Here is a 14,870-nt window from a genome sequence, read left to right on the forward strand (position 1 = left end):
CTAACTTTATACACAGGTTGTAATCTTGGAGCTGTAGCATGAGGGATGCTTTCTGTGTTCCACCTGCTTTGTAGCTTCACTCTTCGTGCTGCAAACCGGAGCTCTGGGGGCATTTGCTAATAAACCAGGTAGGGTGCCCCTCCAACATGGAGTCTTTATCTGATTTATTCTTGTCCCATCCTTGGAGATGCTTAAGGCCACGCTATATGGGGCTCTGGGCAGCCTGGTTTGGTGGGCTGTGACTTTGCCCATGGCTGAGGTTGGGGCTGAATTGGCTTTAAGATCTCTTCCAACCTAAACCCTTCTGCGATTAAAACCACCCCCTGGATTTAGTGGAAGTCCTTTTGTTTTCCTCTGCACTTCCTTGCTTTTGGAAGAGGGCCAGCATGGTCATACATCTCTATTTAATCAGGTGAGAGAGTGTCAGGCAGCTCCCCCAGTGACAAATCAGGTGTGTTTAACTCCCTGATGCACGTGCCCATAGCAGAACAGTGCTCCTGTTGCCTGAAGAGCCAAGTCAGCATAAGAAGAGAAAAAATCACAGCTCCCTGCAACCTGCCGGCCTCGTTGTCCTCCTGCACGCAGACTGTTCAGTGGGTGCTCATGTCAGCTCCTGCGTGAGCCTGCGAAACAGTCCGTCTGTATTTGATTGCATCCTGCGCTCTCATCTGCTCTCTCCCCACCTCGCGGAGGTGCTGTGAAAAGCGGCTAAGCTCCGATGCAGCCGCTGTCACCTTTTGCTGGCCCAGCGGTGGGGCTTCCATCAGGAGCTCGGAGCGGTGCTGGCAGCACTGCCTGCGGCTCATCCTGCAGTCAGGCGGGGAGGAACGGCACTCGTTATTCCCCGAGCATGAGCTGCCCGTGCTGCGTGTGCAACGCATAGCGCTGAGCCCCAGCCCTCCTCGGCGGGGCCGGAGTACCTGCTGGGCTCCCCACGTCACGGCGCTTGGGCTATAAAGCGCAGGCAGCGCATCGCCTCTCGCTCCGACTCTGTGGGAGCTGCACAAAAGCAGCAAGATGTTCTATTCAGGCGTTCTGACGGAGCCGACGAGGAAAGAAGTGGAGATCAGGGAGGCTGCCTCGCTGCGCCAGCAGAGGAGGATGAAGCAGGCAGTGCAGTTCATTCACAAGGACTCTGCAGACCTCCTTCCCCTGGATGGACTGAAGAAACTGGGGACTTCCAAGGACACTGTAAGGTTTACCACATTTCCCCAGAGCAGATGAGGGCACTGAGAAAGTTGTAGGGCAGGGGGAAGGCTTTTTTTTCATGCTGTTTTAGTGTTAACAGGATGAGTTGCTTGCTTGGGGAAATCGGTATAGGAATGTATGTGAAGGAGAGGGAGTGGGAATGCGATGATGGGTATCGGCAGGGGCTGCTGTTCGCCAGTAGTGCTTTCAGATGTCTGTGCTGGGAGCTGGGAGCTGAGATCTGTTTCATTTTTGGCATTTACACAAATGTCGGAAAATGGGATGCTGCTTTCCTTACAAAAATCCTCAGAAGCAGAGTAAATCAAAATGGCTTCATACCATACATACACATATATTGCTTTGCGGTGCAGATGTATGTGCAGCATGATCATAAAAAGCTCCGAGAGGTGCAGCAGTACTTATGGATATAAAACTGTCAGGCTGCACTTTGACGGCAGCTGATGCACATCTGCTGATTTTTATGAGGAAACTCAGTTCTAGGTTTTAAATATATACATATGTCATGATCCCTGTGATCCTGCAGCTGATATACCACATCCTCCTTCGTGTCCAGGGGCTGCAGAGATCCTGTGAATACTGATGTGCACAAATGTTGGAGCTTTTCTTCATGGGAATTGTACTAAAATGTAACAGCAAAAGTTCTGATGTAAGAAGCAAAGTCTAGGAAATAACATCCTACTGCAGAAATCTCCTCTGCTTCTTTAAATGTTTGCCCTAATTCTTGCAAAATTCTTGCTCCCTGCAAGAAACTATATAGATATTTATATGTTATATTTCTGTAGTAGATACGTTCATTGAAAAAGGTGTACCTTTACTTTGAGTGGATTGATATTGTTCCATCACAGCATTTCTGCTCAGCTGGCTCAGTCTCAGCTCTGGATGAGTTGAGCTCCATGAGCGTGCTGTTCTCTGCATTGCTGCCTGGAAGTGATTTTTGCCATCCCAAATGCTCTGCAGTTGCAGGGAGACATAGCTTCTGGCTGGAGGAGGGCTTGAAAGGAGCTATGCCAAGTCACATAGAGCTGCAGTTATCTGTCGGGGAGCTACGCAATGACTTTCAGAGCATGATAGCGTGGTTATTGCTGTTATCTGCAGAGTCTGAACAGCTTGTCACAGCTCGTGTGGGGCTGAAACGCAAGCGTTTCACAACAGGTAGCAGGAGGCAGGGGTGCTAAGACATGAGGTCATTGTCCCCACTGTCACCAGGGCCAGACTTGGCCACAGCTCTGCAGTCAATACCAAGCTCCTTGCTGTGGCTGCCAGGGTCCCACCAGTGTCATGGCTTTGTTTTCAGTGCAGAGAGGCACCATTGCTCATGTCAGATATGGGGCTGAGAGAAGTGCTCTTAAGTGGCCCCAGGGAGGTGCGTGGCTCCTGATCCCCTCCATGTCCTTGTAGGGAGTACAGCATAGTGGAGGCACATGGCCTGTCCCCGGCTCCTCTGGCTGTGCTGTCTCCATCCAGGATGGGATGAGAGCTGAGCTGACATGGGTCACTTCGCTGCCAAGCCACCTTGTCTCATGGCCACAGCAGGGGACAGCAGGCACTTGGCTAGGGATTGCCCTAGCCACCGTCTTAAGTTCCATGCCACAGATGAGGAATCTGCAAAGTGACAGCATCAGCACATGCTTGGCCTATTTGCAGCACGAGAGAAGACATGAGGTTGTGCTGGTGCCATGAGCTTCAGATTACTGCCATGGGTCACAGCAAAGCAATGCTGCCAGCACTGTACGTTGCCAGGTTGGCAGCGAGCACAGCTGCCAATGGCTGTTACAGGAGATGTCACAGAACCATTATGGCTGGACAAGACTACTGAAATCTTCTAGTCCAACCACCAACCCAACACCACTGTTCCCACTAACCCACATCCCTGAGACACACATGTTTCTTGAACATCTCCTGGCAGCCTATGGCAGAGCATACCCCTGGAGGAACAGGGGATCCCTGAGGCTGGGGAAGCAGTGGAAAACACCTTGCTGTGGCACTGCTTTGGGAAGTGGTCTTCCATCAGCCTCAGCAGGAGAAAGGAGGCAGCATCTCACAGGTGTGGGGATGGATAGGCCTGTCTCTGGGGTGGCTGTGTGCAGTCAGGGCTGGTGATGGGTGCCTGGAAATGCAGAGTTGAGGATGGCTGGCCCTGCATGGGTAGTGGCTGGGGAGAGGACATGCTGAAGAGAGCCAGGGAAAAAAGGGGGAAGAGAAAGCTGCTTTCCTGGTATCTTTTGTGATTTGTTTTCTTGTCACAGCATGCTGAATTTTTCCTCTCTGCCCTTCCAACTTGTGTAGATTATTTTCTGATTTACAGCCCTCCTGTTTCTTGTCCAAGAGGCAGCGGCACGTTCTGACGCAGGAGGTCTCTCCTTTCCCACGGGGCTCAGCAGAAGCTGTCTGTTTCCTCCTGTCATAAGAAGAAGCACAGGGGCAGCCAGCCCCCAGGGCCAGGCATCCAGATTCCCTTCTGTATGAGGCAGGGTTCTGAGCCCTGGCCATCAGCAGTGACCCACTCTGTCCAATGCAGACATCGCTGACCTAATGTCACCTCCTTTCAGGGTGAGCCTTACACTGGCCAGCAGTGGTGACGAAGGCTCTGTGGCCTGCAGTGGCCCCTCAGAGATGCACCTCCTGTGCAGATGTGTACCTCTGACTGGTGAGGGGAAGGGGGGGCTGGCATCTGCCTGACTTTCGTCTTCACCTGAGTGAGACTGCTGTGACAGCCCTTGTCATCTCCAGGTCCCAAAGCCCAAATAGTGAGATGCTGCCAAAGACACGCACACTGCGAGCTGCAGTGACGTACTTGTTTATAAATTAGAGAGGAACAAAGCTGGACTGAGTTATTTATGGTTTTGACAGACAGTGGTAAATAGGTTCAGCAACACCAGGTGTCTCCGCTCATTTCTTTTGGGTTTCTACTCTGACTTTTCTGGGGATTGTAGGTGTTTTCAAAGTCTGAAGAATGGAAAGGGAGCTATTTTATGAAAAAAATCCTGGTTTGTATTTACATTTTTCTGAATGACAATAGGAACCAACCTATATTTTTCTATGTGCATAGTGGCATGTAACACTTTATTCTTCTATAAAGCTCTAAGGAGCTTTGTGTGGCATGTAGAAAGGCAGCACCTGGATGACTTGGCGCACTGGTCCTGTGTGCACTGCTGACCTGAGCTAAGGGAGCATGCTGCTGGCTTCCACATCTGTAACTAAGGAGGTCTTCCCTCCCATAAAGGGGCTGACTGCAGGTTTTCAGTAAAATGCACATTTGCAAACGTCCCCTTGCACATTATCTGTTCACCATGTTCATATCCATCACTTGAGTCATCTCTGTGACTAACACCCCTCGCTTTGCTACATGCAAGATTCGAGGGAAACGCAAGCTAAAGCTAACTAATTAATAGCCTAAGACAGAATGGTGCTGCAGGGAACCTTTTCAATCCCTTCTATGAGATTATTTATGTAGTGGAGCACAATGAGGCCATATTTGCCCTCCCTTGGAGGCAGCATGCACTGCAGCTTTCAGAAGAAAAACGTCAACAAAATTGGTGGTGTAACTCATGTTTGCTGAATGTTGGGTGTTTTCCTTACAGTGATGGACCCCAGATAGGCATCATAAATCTAGGGCTTAAGAAAACCCAACAGTACACCTGTAGGTGAACTTGGAGTAAAAAATGTGTAGGTTGAAGTCAAGGGTAGATGGCAGTAGGAATTGCAATGAATGCAGGGTGACTTTCCAGCATGCTCTGTCAAAGGGCTCTGGCAACATGAGTCAGGCTGGCCATGTCAGAAGAACACCCAGACTGTTCTGAGTGATGGCCATGCAGAAATGTTGGTCAGCCCCAAATACATCTGGCCAGGACAGAGTGCAAGGCAGTGACCAATGAGTGATGGGCAGGTTTTCATCCAGTGGGCACTTCATCCAGGTATTTGTCCATATATCTTTTATGCAAGATACGCTTTTGAGTGTGCCAGTCAGATACAGCATCTGCAGCTGGAAATGATAAAGAAATCTCATGTCAAGTGACAAACTGTATGCAGAAAAACAATGAAAAGGAGCTTATGTGTCCCAGTAGCTACTGCTGTTTTTAATGCATACCTGTTCTCATCACTCAAGTCCAGCCTGACCACTTGTGCTATGCCAACAGTGGGATCTGAAGCACTAGCGTGCCTGCAGTTATTTTAGGAGATGCCAAGTTGCATTAGATTCCTGTGAGCGCTGTTATTTAACATGCTGCCTGAGATACGTTACAGATGAGGCATTGCGTGAGGGCGCATGCTGGCTAATTTGGGGAACTACAGCACCAGGCTCTCAAAATTATCCTAATCCCATTGAAATTCCTTCAGAACGTGGGGTATGCCAGTTTAGATGCATCTGCAGATGTCTGTAATACGGGCATATTTAATTTGAATGCAAAAAATTCAAGAATGAACGAGTAGGAAGGTCTAACGTGGACAAATGAAAATGACAAGGAAAAGAAAGCATAAGGGGGGAGCTCAGCCAGGCAGAGAAGTGAGCAGATAATCAAGCGGAGTCATTTCACCTCCAGCAGTGTGTGTGCATCCATCCATGATGAGCATTAAATATAAAACAGGCATTTGGGAAAGCAGTCAGAGGAGGTACTGAGAGGCAGTGTGCTTCTCTCCAAAAAAGAGTTTTCTTTACTCAAAGCCAGACTAGCCAGGGCTGGCACAAAAACAAATGGGTGCAGCCTAGCAGGAATCCACGTAGTCTGGAAGTTTGGAAAGTTCCCAGTCATAGTGAGAAGAGACTTTGGGGCAGCCCTACTGTGAGAGTGGGGCCCACAGGCACTGGAGGAGAAAGCAGGCAGGTTGGCAGTGCATACCTTCCCCCTGACTTCGCTCTGCTCTTTCTTTGTGTGTCCTTAAAGCAACCACACAACATCCTGCAGAGACGCCTGATGGAGACAAACCTATCAAAGCTGCGAGGCAGCCGAGGCAGCTGGGCCTCCAAGAGTGATGCCCCAGCACAGAGCAATAGGTTGAACCAAGCCAAAATGGGGAGCTCCAGGAGTATCGAGGATGAGGAACTCCTGGTGGTGAGCTGCCAGGTAACATTCCCCACCCTGCCGCTTCCCCCTCCTCCCCACTTTAGTTTTGATAGCCTCACAGCTGGCTCTCATGTCCTGGGGCTGATGCCGGTGATCCAGTGGGTCTTATGCATGTGGCAAACTGTGTCCTGAGCCATGGCTTGGAGAGAACAAGAAAGGGATGGGTTGATATGAGGAAACTCTGGTGTTTCTGCAGTCTTCCTTCCCTCCTGCACATTGTCTCCCATTTCTGCTTGCTCTTTGCAGTGTGCTGGGAAGGAGCTGAAGGCTGTGGTGGACACTGGCTCACAGCACAACCTGATGTCAGCAGCCTGCCTGGACCGGCTGGGGTAAGGACCTGCTACTGCAGCACCAAATCACAACCTGGTTGTATTTAAATGGCCTTGCAGGGAGCTGGGATGGAAAGGTACAGAACTGATCAGCTTCTGAAAGCACCATTCAGAGCTTTGAATGCGCTTGTATTTTTTCAGTGTTTCTGGTGAAAGTTCTCTCTGGGCTTCTGTGTACTTGGAAGACAGTGAAGCTCTTGGGGTCCAGCTTAACTCTGCAGCACTGCTAAGTGAGGGCCTTGCTGCTGGCCACACTCACTCCAGCACTGATTATAAAGCAGATACTTGGCTGTGCACTCTGATTGAGGTGTCTGGTGTTGCTCCCAGGAACAGACTTCTCCCTGCTGAAAGGAAAGGAAAGGGATGTTAGGAACAGACTGATAGCTGTTGGCAGCAAAGCTCCTGCTGATCTCAGAGAGTGGAGACAGGCAGTTGGGGAGTTTTGAGCACTTAATTCCCATGCAGTCACTGCTTTTTATCACTAACTTGCAATGACTGTGTAAAAAGCAATTGCACTTGCTGCCTGAGAACTGCTGCACAGCCACAGGCAAAAGACACCTCTTCTGTCAAAGCCGTAATTACTTATTTGCACAATAGCAGCTGGAATGTGGCTACATTCACTACAAACTGTGAAGCAACTCGGCCCAGTTTATCAATTAATAGCAGTGTAAGTGGAGAGGTCTTATCTCTGCAGGATACCACATGGGCTGCTCAATGTGCCCCAGCTGTGTGCTGGTGGTCTGTGATGGCCTGCATGCTGCCCACATTACTTGTGCAGATCCTGCGACATTTTTGCAACACTGCTGCCTTTCCCCAGCTTCCTGCTGCTCTCTTGCTGTTTATATTTTGAGGTGGCAGAAGCTGAAGGCAGATTAACTAAGCAGCTTAAAACCAGAGCTTTAATGCTGGGCTTTTCTGCCTTTGCTGTGGTGGGCCCTGTGTGACACCAGGCATTGCTCCAGCACGCCTTGCTTCAAAGCAGCCCAATGAGTGCAGCAGTGATAAAACGTGAGTCCAACTTAACTCCAGCCCTGGGGCACAGCAGGAAGAGATGTGCTGAGGGCACAGGAGGAACAGAACAAAGCCAGAGGCTGCGTGCCTTCCCTGGTGCTTTAGAGAGGCTCAGGGAAATGCCTGCCCCCATAAAGACACTCCAATTCACCTGGGGCCAGAAGAAGCCAGCTTAGGGTCCAGGAGCTCCCAAACTCCTCTTTGATGTGCTCCTGGCAGCAATTACAGACAGCCTTTAAGTGAAGAGATGGAGGGGATCCGGACTGTTCTCTTGGCTCTCTCCTGGTCCTAGTGCTATCTATGCTCAGTGATGCAGGTGATCCCAACCTCAGTGCTGGCTTCTCTGCCTCTGAACAGCCAGCAATAAACACACCCTCTATCTGAGAGAGACATTGCTGCCTCCGACTGGTTCTCCATCAGATTCCAGATCAGTTTAAAAGATGAATTAAAATAATCAGTGTCGTCAACATAGTTCTTGGGGTGTAAAAAGAAGAAATCTCTGTTCTTGAGATATCCCTGACAGCTCTTGTCTTCTTTTATTGGGCTGAATGTGATCTATGTGTTGCACTGCAGAGAGACAAGTGTACTATCTGCACATAAGAGTTACCCTGCCCTGGCTGTAAAGCATGGGGACAATGCTGTTAGCTGAGCTGATGGAAGGAAACACGGAGCATCACTTGCTTTCACCAACAGTAAATTAGAAGCAATTTTAGATCAGGTATTTCTTAAGTCTTGGAGAAACATAGAAAAAAGATTCTTCAGGTAAGGAGAGGCAGAACTGCACAGCAAACCTTCTGAGAGTACCTTCTGACAGCAGGCTGCAAATAGGAACAAGCTGAGACCACAACTGAGTACCCTTCAAGTGCAGTTTGGTGCTTCCCGGAGGGGCTGACCCATGACTGTTTCATGTCAGAAGTGTTTTCACCATGCAGGTTAAGGGAACGCTTGGAAGTACTGCCCAGTGAGGAGGAGGAGATCTCGTTGCCACGCAGCGAGAGGGTGATCGGCCGCATCGACCGCGTGGTGCTGGCAGTGGGAGCGCTCCGCGTGGAGTGCGCAGCACTCGTTGTGGGTGAGTGCCATTTTGGGTATGGGCCCCGCCGGGTTACCTCAGGGAAAGCATGGAGCTTTGGGAACACAACACGATTCAAGCAGAATTGAATTGCTTCCTTTCAAAGTAATTCAGTCCGCTTCTTGAGTGCGGCTTACTTAGCAAGGCAGCCATCAGGGAAGGATGGAGTTACCTGGGGAGATGGTTCTGACTCTATAAATATGAATCTTCCTATTTTTCAGAAGACAGTGAGAAACCCTTCTCCTTTGGCCTGCAGACACTGAAGTCCCTGAAGGTAAAGGTTTTCCTGCAGGGCTTTTGCCCATGCTGGAGACCACTGAACTGTGACTTTCCCTCTTACATTAAGGTGTTTGTTATTTACAGTGTGTCATAAACCTGGAGAAGCACCATCTTGTTCTGGGCAAGACGGAGAGGGAGGAAATCCCATTTGTGGACAGTGTTGGTGCTGGGGCAGGAGAGAAGTAAGTGTGCTGGGGAGTTGTGCTGTGGGAGGAAGAGTCCTTGCTGCAGGGATCAGGGCTGCCCAGAATCCCATCCAACCCAGCCTTGAGCACCTCCAGAGATGGGGGACCCACAGCCTCTCTGGGCAGCCATTCCAGCATCTCGCTGCCCTCTGAGTAAAGAACTCCTTTCTAACATTCAACCAGAATCTCCCTTCTTTTAGTTTAAAGACATTCCCACTTGTCCTATCACTATCAGACTGTGTAAAACATCAGTTCCCCTTCTGCTCATAAGCTCCCTTCAAGTACTGCAAGGACAGAATGAGGTCTCCCCAGAGCCTTCTCTTTTCACTTCCCCTTCTCTACCAGAGCCCATGGGTTTTCCAGCAGCATTTTCCAGCTTCTGCTGCTCCAGTAACTATTACACAGTAAAGGGGCTGTCTGCAACAACATGCATAAGGAAGTGCCTCTGAGCATGTACTGAGGTCATTAGGAGGACTCCTTGAGTGCTGCTTCGAGAGCATTCCCAAACAAACATTTTTCTGGAAAATATTTATAAAAAGCAGCAAACAAACCCAGGTGGCTATTTTACAAAACACAGGAGAGACCTTGCCTGGAGGTAGTGGCATTGCCTCTTCTTCTCACTTTGCCCCTAGCTGCTGTGGCTTCAGTTTTCTGTCCCTCTAGGAAGATGAATCTGTGCTGCCCACCCTGTGGGTGACTACTCTGGTGTGCCCTGGGCTGGCTATGGTGCATGACGTGGACTGCTTCCCCATCTCCTTTGAAATACAAATGAGAGAGGATTCCAGCAGTTCTGTAGCAACTGCATCTATGAATAATTATTTCTTGCTGCTGCATTCAAGGCAGTTTTTTTTTTTCTCATGCAAAACCAGATTATATTAAGTATATTTTCCTTCCTGTTTCAGCACTTTGGAAGCATAGAGAAAAATGGAAATGCCATCCCCACACGAGAGCTCAACATCAAAGAAATTCTCTGCAGCTGTTCCAAACGAAACAGCAATGCGCTGCTTGAAAATATTTATATGAGGCTACAGCTTGAGTATAGCTAAATGAAACCTGTTCAGTAGCCAGTACCTTAGAGATATTGTCATGTTTATCTTTGGGTTTTGAGAAACAAATGTGTGCTTATTTTCTGGACTTTTCTATAGTGCTCTCTTTATTACAAACAGTTGGGAAAACCTTAGAATTTCTTCTGATGAGAAAAATAATTTTTATAGTGGCCTCATATGAGTAATTGTACTTAGCAGTGATTAGAGGCTATCAGAATGAAATTTTTATTAATGATTTTTCCAGAGGCTAAGCATTTATATTTGCTTAATTGATACTGTCCCATTCAAAGGGTCATTACCAAGAGGTTACTCATAGTACAGTAACAGTGCTAATGCCATCTATGAATTATAGTACATCCTGTTAGCCATGGCATTGCTGCTGTGTAATTGGGAACACAACTGCTGGCTTGATGAGAAGGAGCAATCACTAAATTACCCTTGGGTAAGGCTTCTGCGGGGCTGCATTGTTGCAGCACAGAAGTGCTGGTTGGAAGGGCTTGGGGTATGCTCTGCAGCTACCTGCATGCATGGGATGAGCTCAGAGCATCTTCCAGTACCTGCTGCATGGCTGTCCCCTCCACTGGGAAAGTCCCTAAAGGGCTTTTGGCTGCCTTCCCAGTGGGAGTAAGCAGGGAAATTAATCATTGCACTGTACCCCAAAGAAACAAACGAGCACAAAATCATGTTGTCACCATCCGTGGAGGTGTCCAAGACCAGGGTAGATGTCATATTGAGTGGCATGGGTTGGTGGGCATGATGGGGATGGGTTGATGGTTGGACTAGATGATCTTAGTGGTCCTTTCCAACCTTAATGATTCTATGATTATATGGAAGAGAGCAGATGGAGTGCCTCACAGGTCCAGTGATGAACCACAGCTCTGCTGGCTCTCAGCCTGTAAAACATCAGCACCCTCGCTCAATGCTTCTTTGTGTTTGGGGCTCCAGTTGTACTTCAGTGTTGCTGACAGGAATGCCACAGTTTTATACCTATTTACAAATCACCTGGGATTCTACAACACTAACCTTGACTTCCCTCAGGGCAAGTGGGAATTACTGTGGGACAAGTACTCCATTTGGCATTGCTATGCCATAGCACCAAAGTTGGTTGCTACTTCATGGGCTGCTTGCTTGGAAACCAGAATAAATGTAGCGTACTGCTTGGAGGAGCTTGACCTACTACAAAAGCAGCTTTCTAGATTTTAAAAAGCTAATGGGAATTAACGACAGCCATCTGCTGAAGGGGCATCTTTAAAAAGCAGTAATACCCTTGTGAAGTTCTGCACCCACTCATGTGGGATGGTGAGCCCACTGCAGGCAGATCTGCACTGGTTGTGTGCTGTGACAGTGGGGGGCAGCTCCTGCAGCACTGTCCCTCTGGCCAGTCCTAGCTGTGCCCCGTGGCACATCCCAAGCCTGTGGTAGCATTGCAGCTGGAGCTTAACCTCCTGCAGTGGGCTCAAACGTATTTTCAATATCGAGTATTACTACCAAATCCAGAGTATCTGAATTTTGAGCTATTTTCTATCTTGGTGGTAAGTTTCAGTGCTTTCTCTACATACAGTATTTTATATAACACAGCTCTATGTACATACATACATGGTTGAGCTGCCCAGGGCAGTCCCACCAATGTGCTGCAGAGAGACTTCACTAAATATGAAATATATTTGATTATTTTATATGCTATGAGTTTGGTATTTTGGTACTTCTTTCTGTGCTTATTACTGTGCTAAATGTCAAATTAAATCTAAATAAAGTTTAATTGTTATTGCTGTTTATTCGCTTGTACCCTGGATACGGCAATTATTTGCTTTCACTGCACTTATCTACTGAGAATAGAGTTCATTTAAATCTTTTCCTGATGGGGTTCTGTGGTGCTTTTGTGATTGTTGGGAATTGATTGGAGACCAGCAGTACAAAATGAGCAGGTGAAATGGCACACAGCATGTTATTGGTGAAGCAGGAGTATTTGGAGGTACGCCTTCTGCTAAAAGGCATCTCCCTCCAGGGGATGTGTGAAACACAGCAGGTGATGGTCTGTCCTTTGTTTGCTTCTGGTGTGTTTGTCTGCTTTTTGGGGCAATACAAGCCACTTTAGGCATAGTAAGGCGGTGACGGGTCAATTGTTGGACTAGATTATCTCAGTGCTCTTTTCCAGCCTTAATGATTCTGTGATTTTATGCCTTGGTGCTGCCATGGCATGTCCTTCCCGTCGCAGTGGGATCACTGTGGACACTACCGGAGCAACTCTGCAGCACTGCTATTCGCACTCATTTTGTACCATGATGGGTTCCACCAACAGCTTTCTTCAGCCCCTCCCAGGAGAACAGCTGATGAGAGGAGACCCACTGGGGCATTTCTCCACAGCTAACCGAGGCACAATCTGTTCTCTAATAGTGCTCTAGGGATGTCCTTCTGATGGGCTTTTCTGATGATACCGTGATGATCAATGTATTGTAAAAAAAAAAGGTGATTCATGTGTCTCAGAAGCAAATAACTAGATGACTTATTTCCATACAAATGTGTGTTAGAGCCATTGCTTGGCTTGTTTTATGCGGCAAGCATCAGTGGAGGTCTGCACTGCTTTATCACCTGCTTGCTTAAGAGCTGAGAGTGGTACTGGGTTTCCATCAGCTGAAGGCTACCTTTTCTCATAAGCTGAGCATTAAGTGCACACCTCTGTCATGCTGTGAGTTGCTCTCCAGCCTGAGGATGAACCAGTGCCAGCGGCCCTCTTTTTGCACCAGACCTGCACACAGAGTCCTACCCATTGAACCGAACATCACCAAAACTCACCCAGTTCCTGTGGAAGAGCACTGCAGGGGCTGCACCAGGCTTGCCTGGAGTACACTCATGTCTTACTCAAACATGAAAGGCTCCACATGACTTCACTTTCAGGTATTTTGCACACTGCTGTTCTGCTTTTCAATACATATGCATCTTCCCCTCAAACCAGGTTTCCTGATTCTCTGGCAGTAACTAAGTGTGTCACCGTGTGCTGATCTCTTCCTCCTCTGTTAATAGCCACATTGCAGATGGAAAATTAAGACTCCTAGAGACGGCGCTGCCAGTATCAGAGACATTTCATTAGAAATGCTATAGCTGAAAAGGAAATTGATTTATTGATTTTGCTACCGGAGTGGTGCTGCCACTCCCTGGGGATGTTCTCAAAGTGGGAGGGAAGGCAGTCAAGAACTTAAAAATACCAGGGTCTCACTAATAACAGGATGTCACACCAGGAGAACCACTTGGGGAACACCAGAGGAGCTGGCAGTGGCACCCATGGCCTGCAACTTCCACCTTGTATTCCAGGTCTTCCCAACTGCAGAGTGCCTTCATGGCAATGCAGGCCAAGGCAGTGAGGAAGCAGACTGCTTAAATGGCAATATGAAGAATTATGTTCTCAAAGAGAAGAAAAAAAAAAAAAAAAAGCATATTTTTATACGTGTTACTATAAACCTCAGCGCTTTGTTCTTCCACAAACAGCTCAGACGGAGAGTTATCAGCACTCAGTCACTGCAAAACACACTGACTCACAGGGAGCACGTGAGAGCTCCAAGGGCAGACAGTTCTGTGTGAGTAACTGGGCCACAGCGGGCGGCTCTGGCTATTAATTAGAAAAGAGAAAATGTTCTTGGGAATGACTCATTGCTCTTCCCGACATCCAAAGGGTGTACCTGAGTGGAGTATGAGGGTCAGCATAAGCACGGTGAGCCCATCGACCTGCTTTTATTCAGTCCAGCAGAGATCTGGATGCAGGCAAAGATCAGGGTTTTGTTGGTCCCTGTGCAGGTTACACAGGAAGAGAGAAGTCCCTAAAGTGGGCAAAGCATGGCTCAGGGCTGGTGTTGAAGGGACATTTGGTACTAGTGGTGTGAGGGGCTGGGAACACAGTTCAGCAGGACACTGTGCCCCTGTGTATTGTCCCGGTCTGAGGGTTCAAAGAGGAAATTTGTAGATTTTGAACTCTTTCACAGTATTTCTGTACTGAAAGCATTATGATGCCTCCTGGTTCAGGCTTCAGTGACATTTCAGACTCATAGAAGGCAAAAATAAGACTTTATTCCTCCCAAAGGAGATGGCCATGTAGTTTTAAAAGCAAGTTATGTATGAGGGTTGATCAAATTGGCATTTACAGCTTAGCATTTTCCTAGATAAAAATTTGTTCCACCCAAGATTACATTGTGTTCTGCCCACTGCTTTGTGTGGTATTACAATCATGAGCCACCTTCCAGCAACCTGCTCAGTGCCTTCCAATTAATAAAGAGAGAAGATCCTGTGTAGGGGATTGCTCCAGTCAGGTCTCCAATAGACACCATATAAACAGAACTGACTCACTCTCCAGGCTCATGAGTTAAAATTAGGGTGCTGCAGATAGAAAAGGCAGACAGGAGAGCAGAACGAAGGAGGTTTGAGCAGAAAAAGCTGTGTGCAAAATAATCCATCTGAAAACATTGTCAGTAATTAGCCCTGCCCTCTACTCCTCTGTGGGCACAATGCTGCCTGTCTGACACACCAGCTGTACTTGGGTGGATGTAGAAGCCACATCACTCAGTCTGGAAAAAGCTCCAAATTTCGATCTTTTCCTTGAAGCTGCAGAACTGCTTTCTGCTCCTGATGTAAGGGACCTTTTGTGGGTGCTCTCAGCTGGCAGAGGACGCCCAGAAGCGCACGATGTACTG

The 14,870-nt window shown here is 48.1% G+C and overlaps 1 protein-coding gene across 2 annotated transcripts; it reads left to right on the forward strand.

The window, feature by feature from the left end:
• Window positions 1-607: 607 nt before the first annotated feature.
• NRIP3 (nuclear receptor interacting protein 3) lies at window positions 608-11,966 on the forward strand. Of its 2 annotated transcripts, none has more exons than XM_052696136.1 (7): window positions 608-1,191; window positions 6,090-6,269; window positions 6,516-6,598; window positions 8,542-8,681; window positions 8,906-8,955; window positions 9,045-9,142; window positions 10,048-11,966. In XM_052696136.1, exons 1-7 carry the CDS (start codon window positions 1,018-1,020, stop codon window positions 10,061-10,063), a joined length of 741 nt encoding a protein of 246 aa, XP_052552096.1. In that variant the 5' UTR covers window positions 608-1,017; the 3' UTR covers window positions 10,064-11,966. The 2 variants fall into 2 exon arrangements, with proteins under 2 accessions (XP_052552096.1, XP_052552095.1); XM_052696135.1 differs by having other exon boundaries at window positions 609-1,191; window positions 8,903-8,955.
• Window positions 11,967-14,870: the final 2,904 nt, after the last annotated feature.

This window comes from Tympanuchus pallidicinctus, unplaced genomic scaffold, assembly GCF_026119805.1.
Source record: "Tympanuchus pallidicinctus isolate F22 unplaced genomic scaffold, pur_lepc_1.0 scaffold3, whole genome shotgun sequence".
NCBI classification, from domain to species: Eukaryota; Metazoa; Chordata; class Aves; order Galliformes; family Phasianidae; genus Tympanuchus; species Tympanuchus pallidicinctus.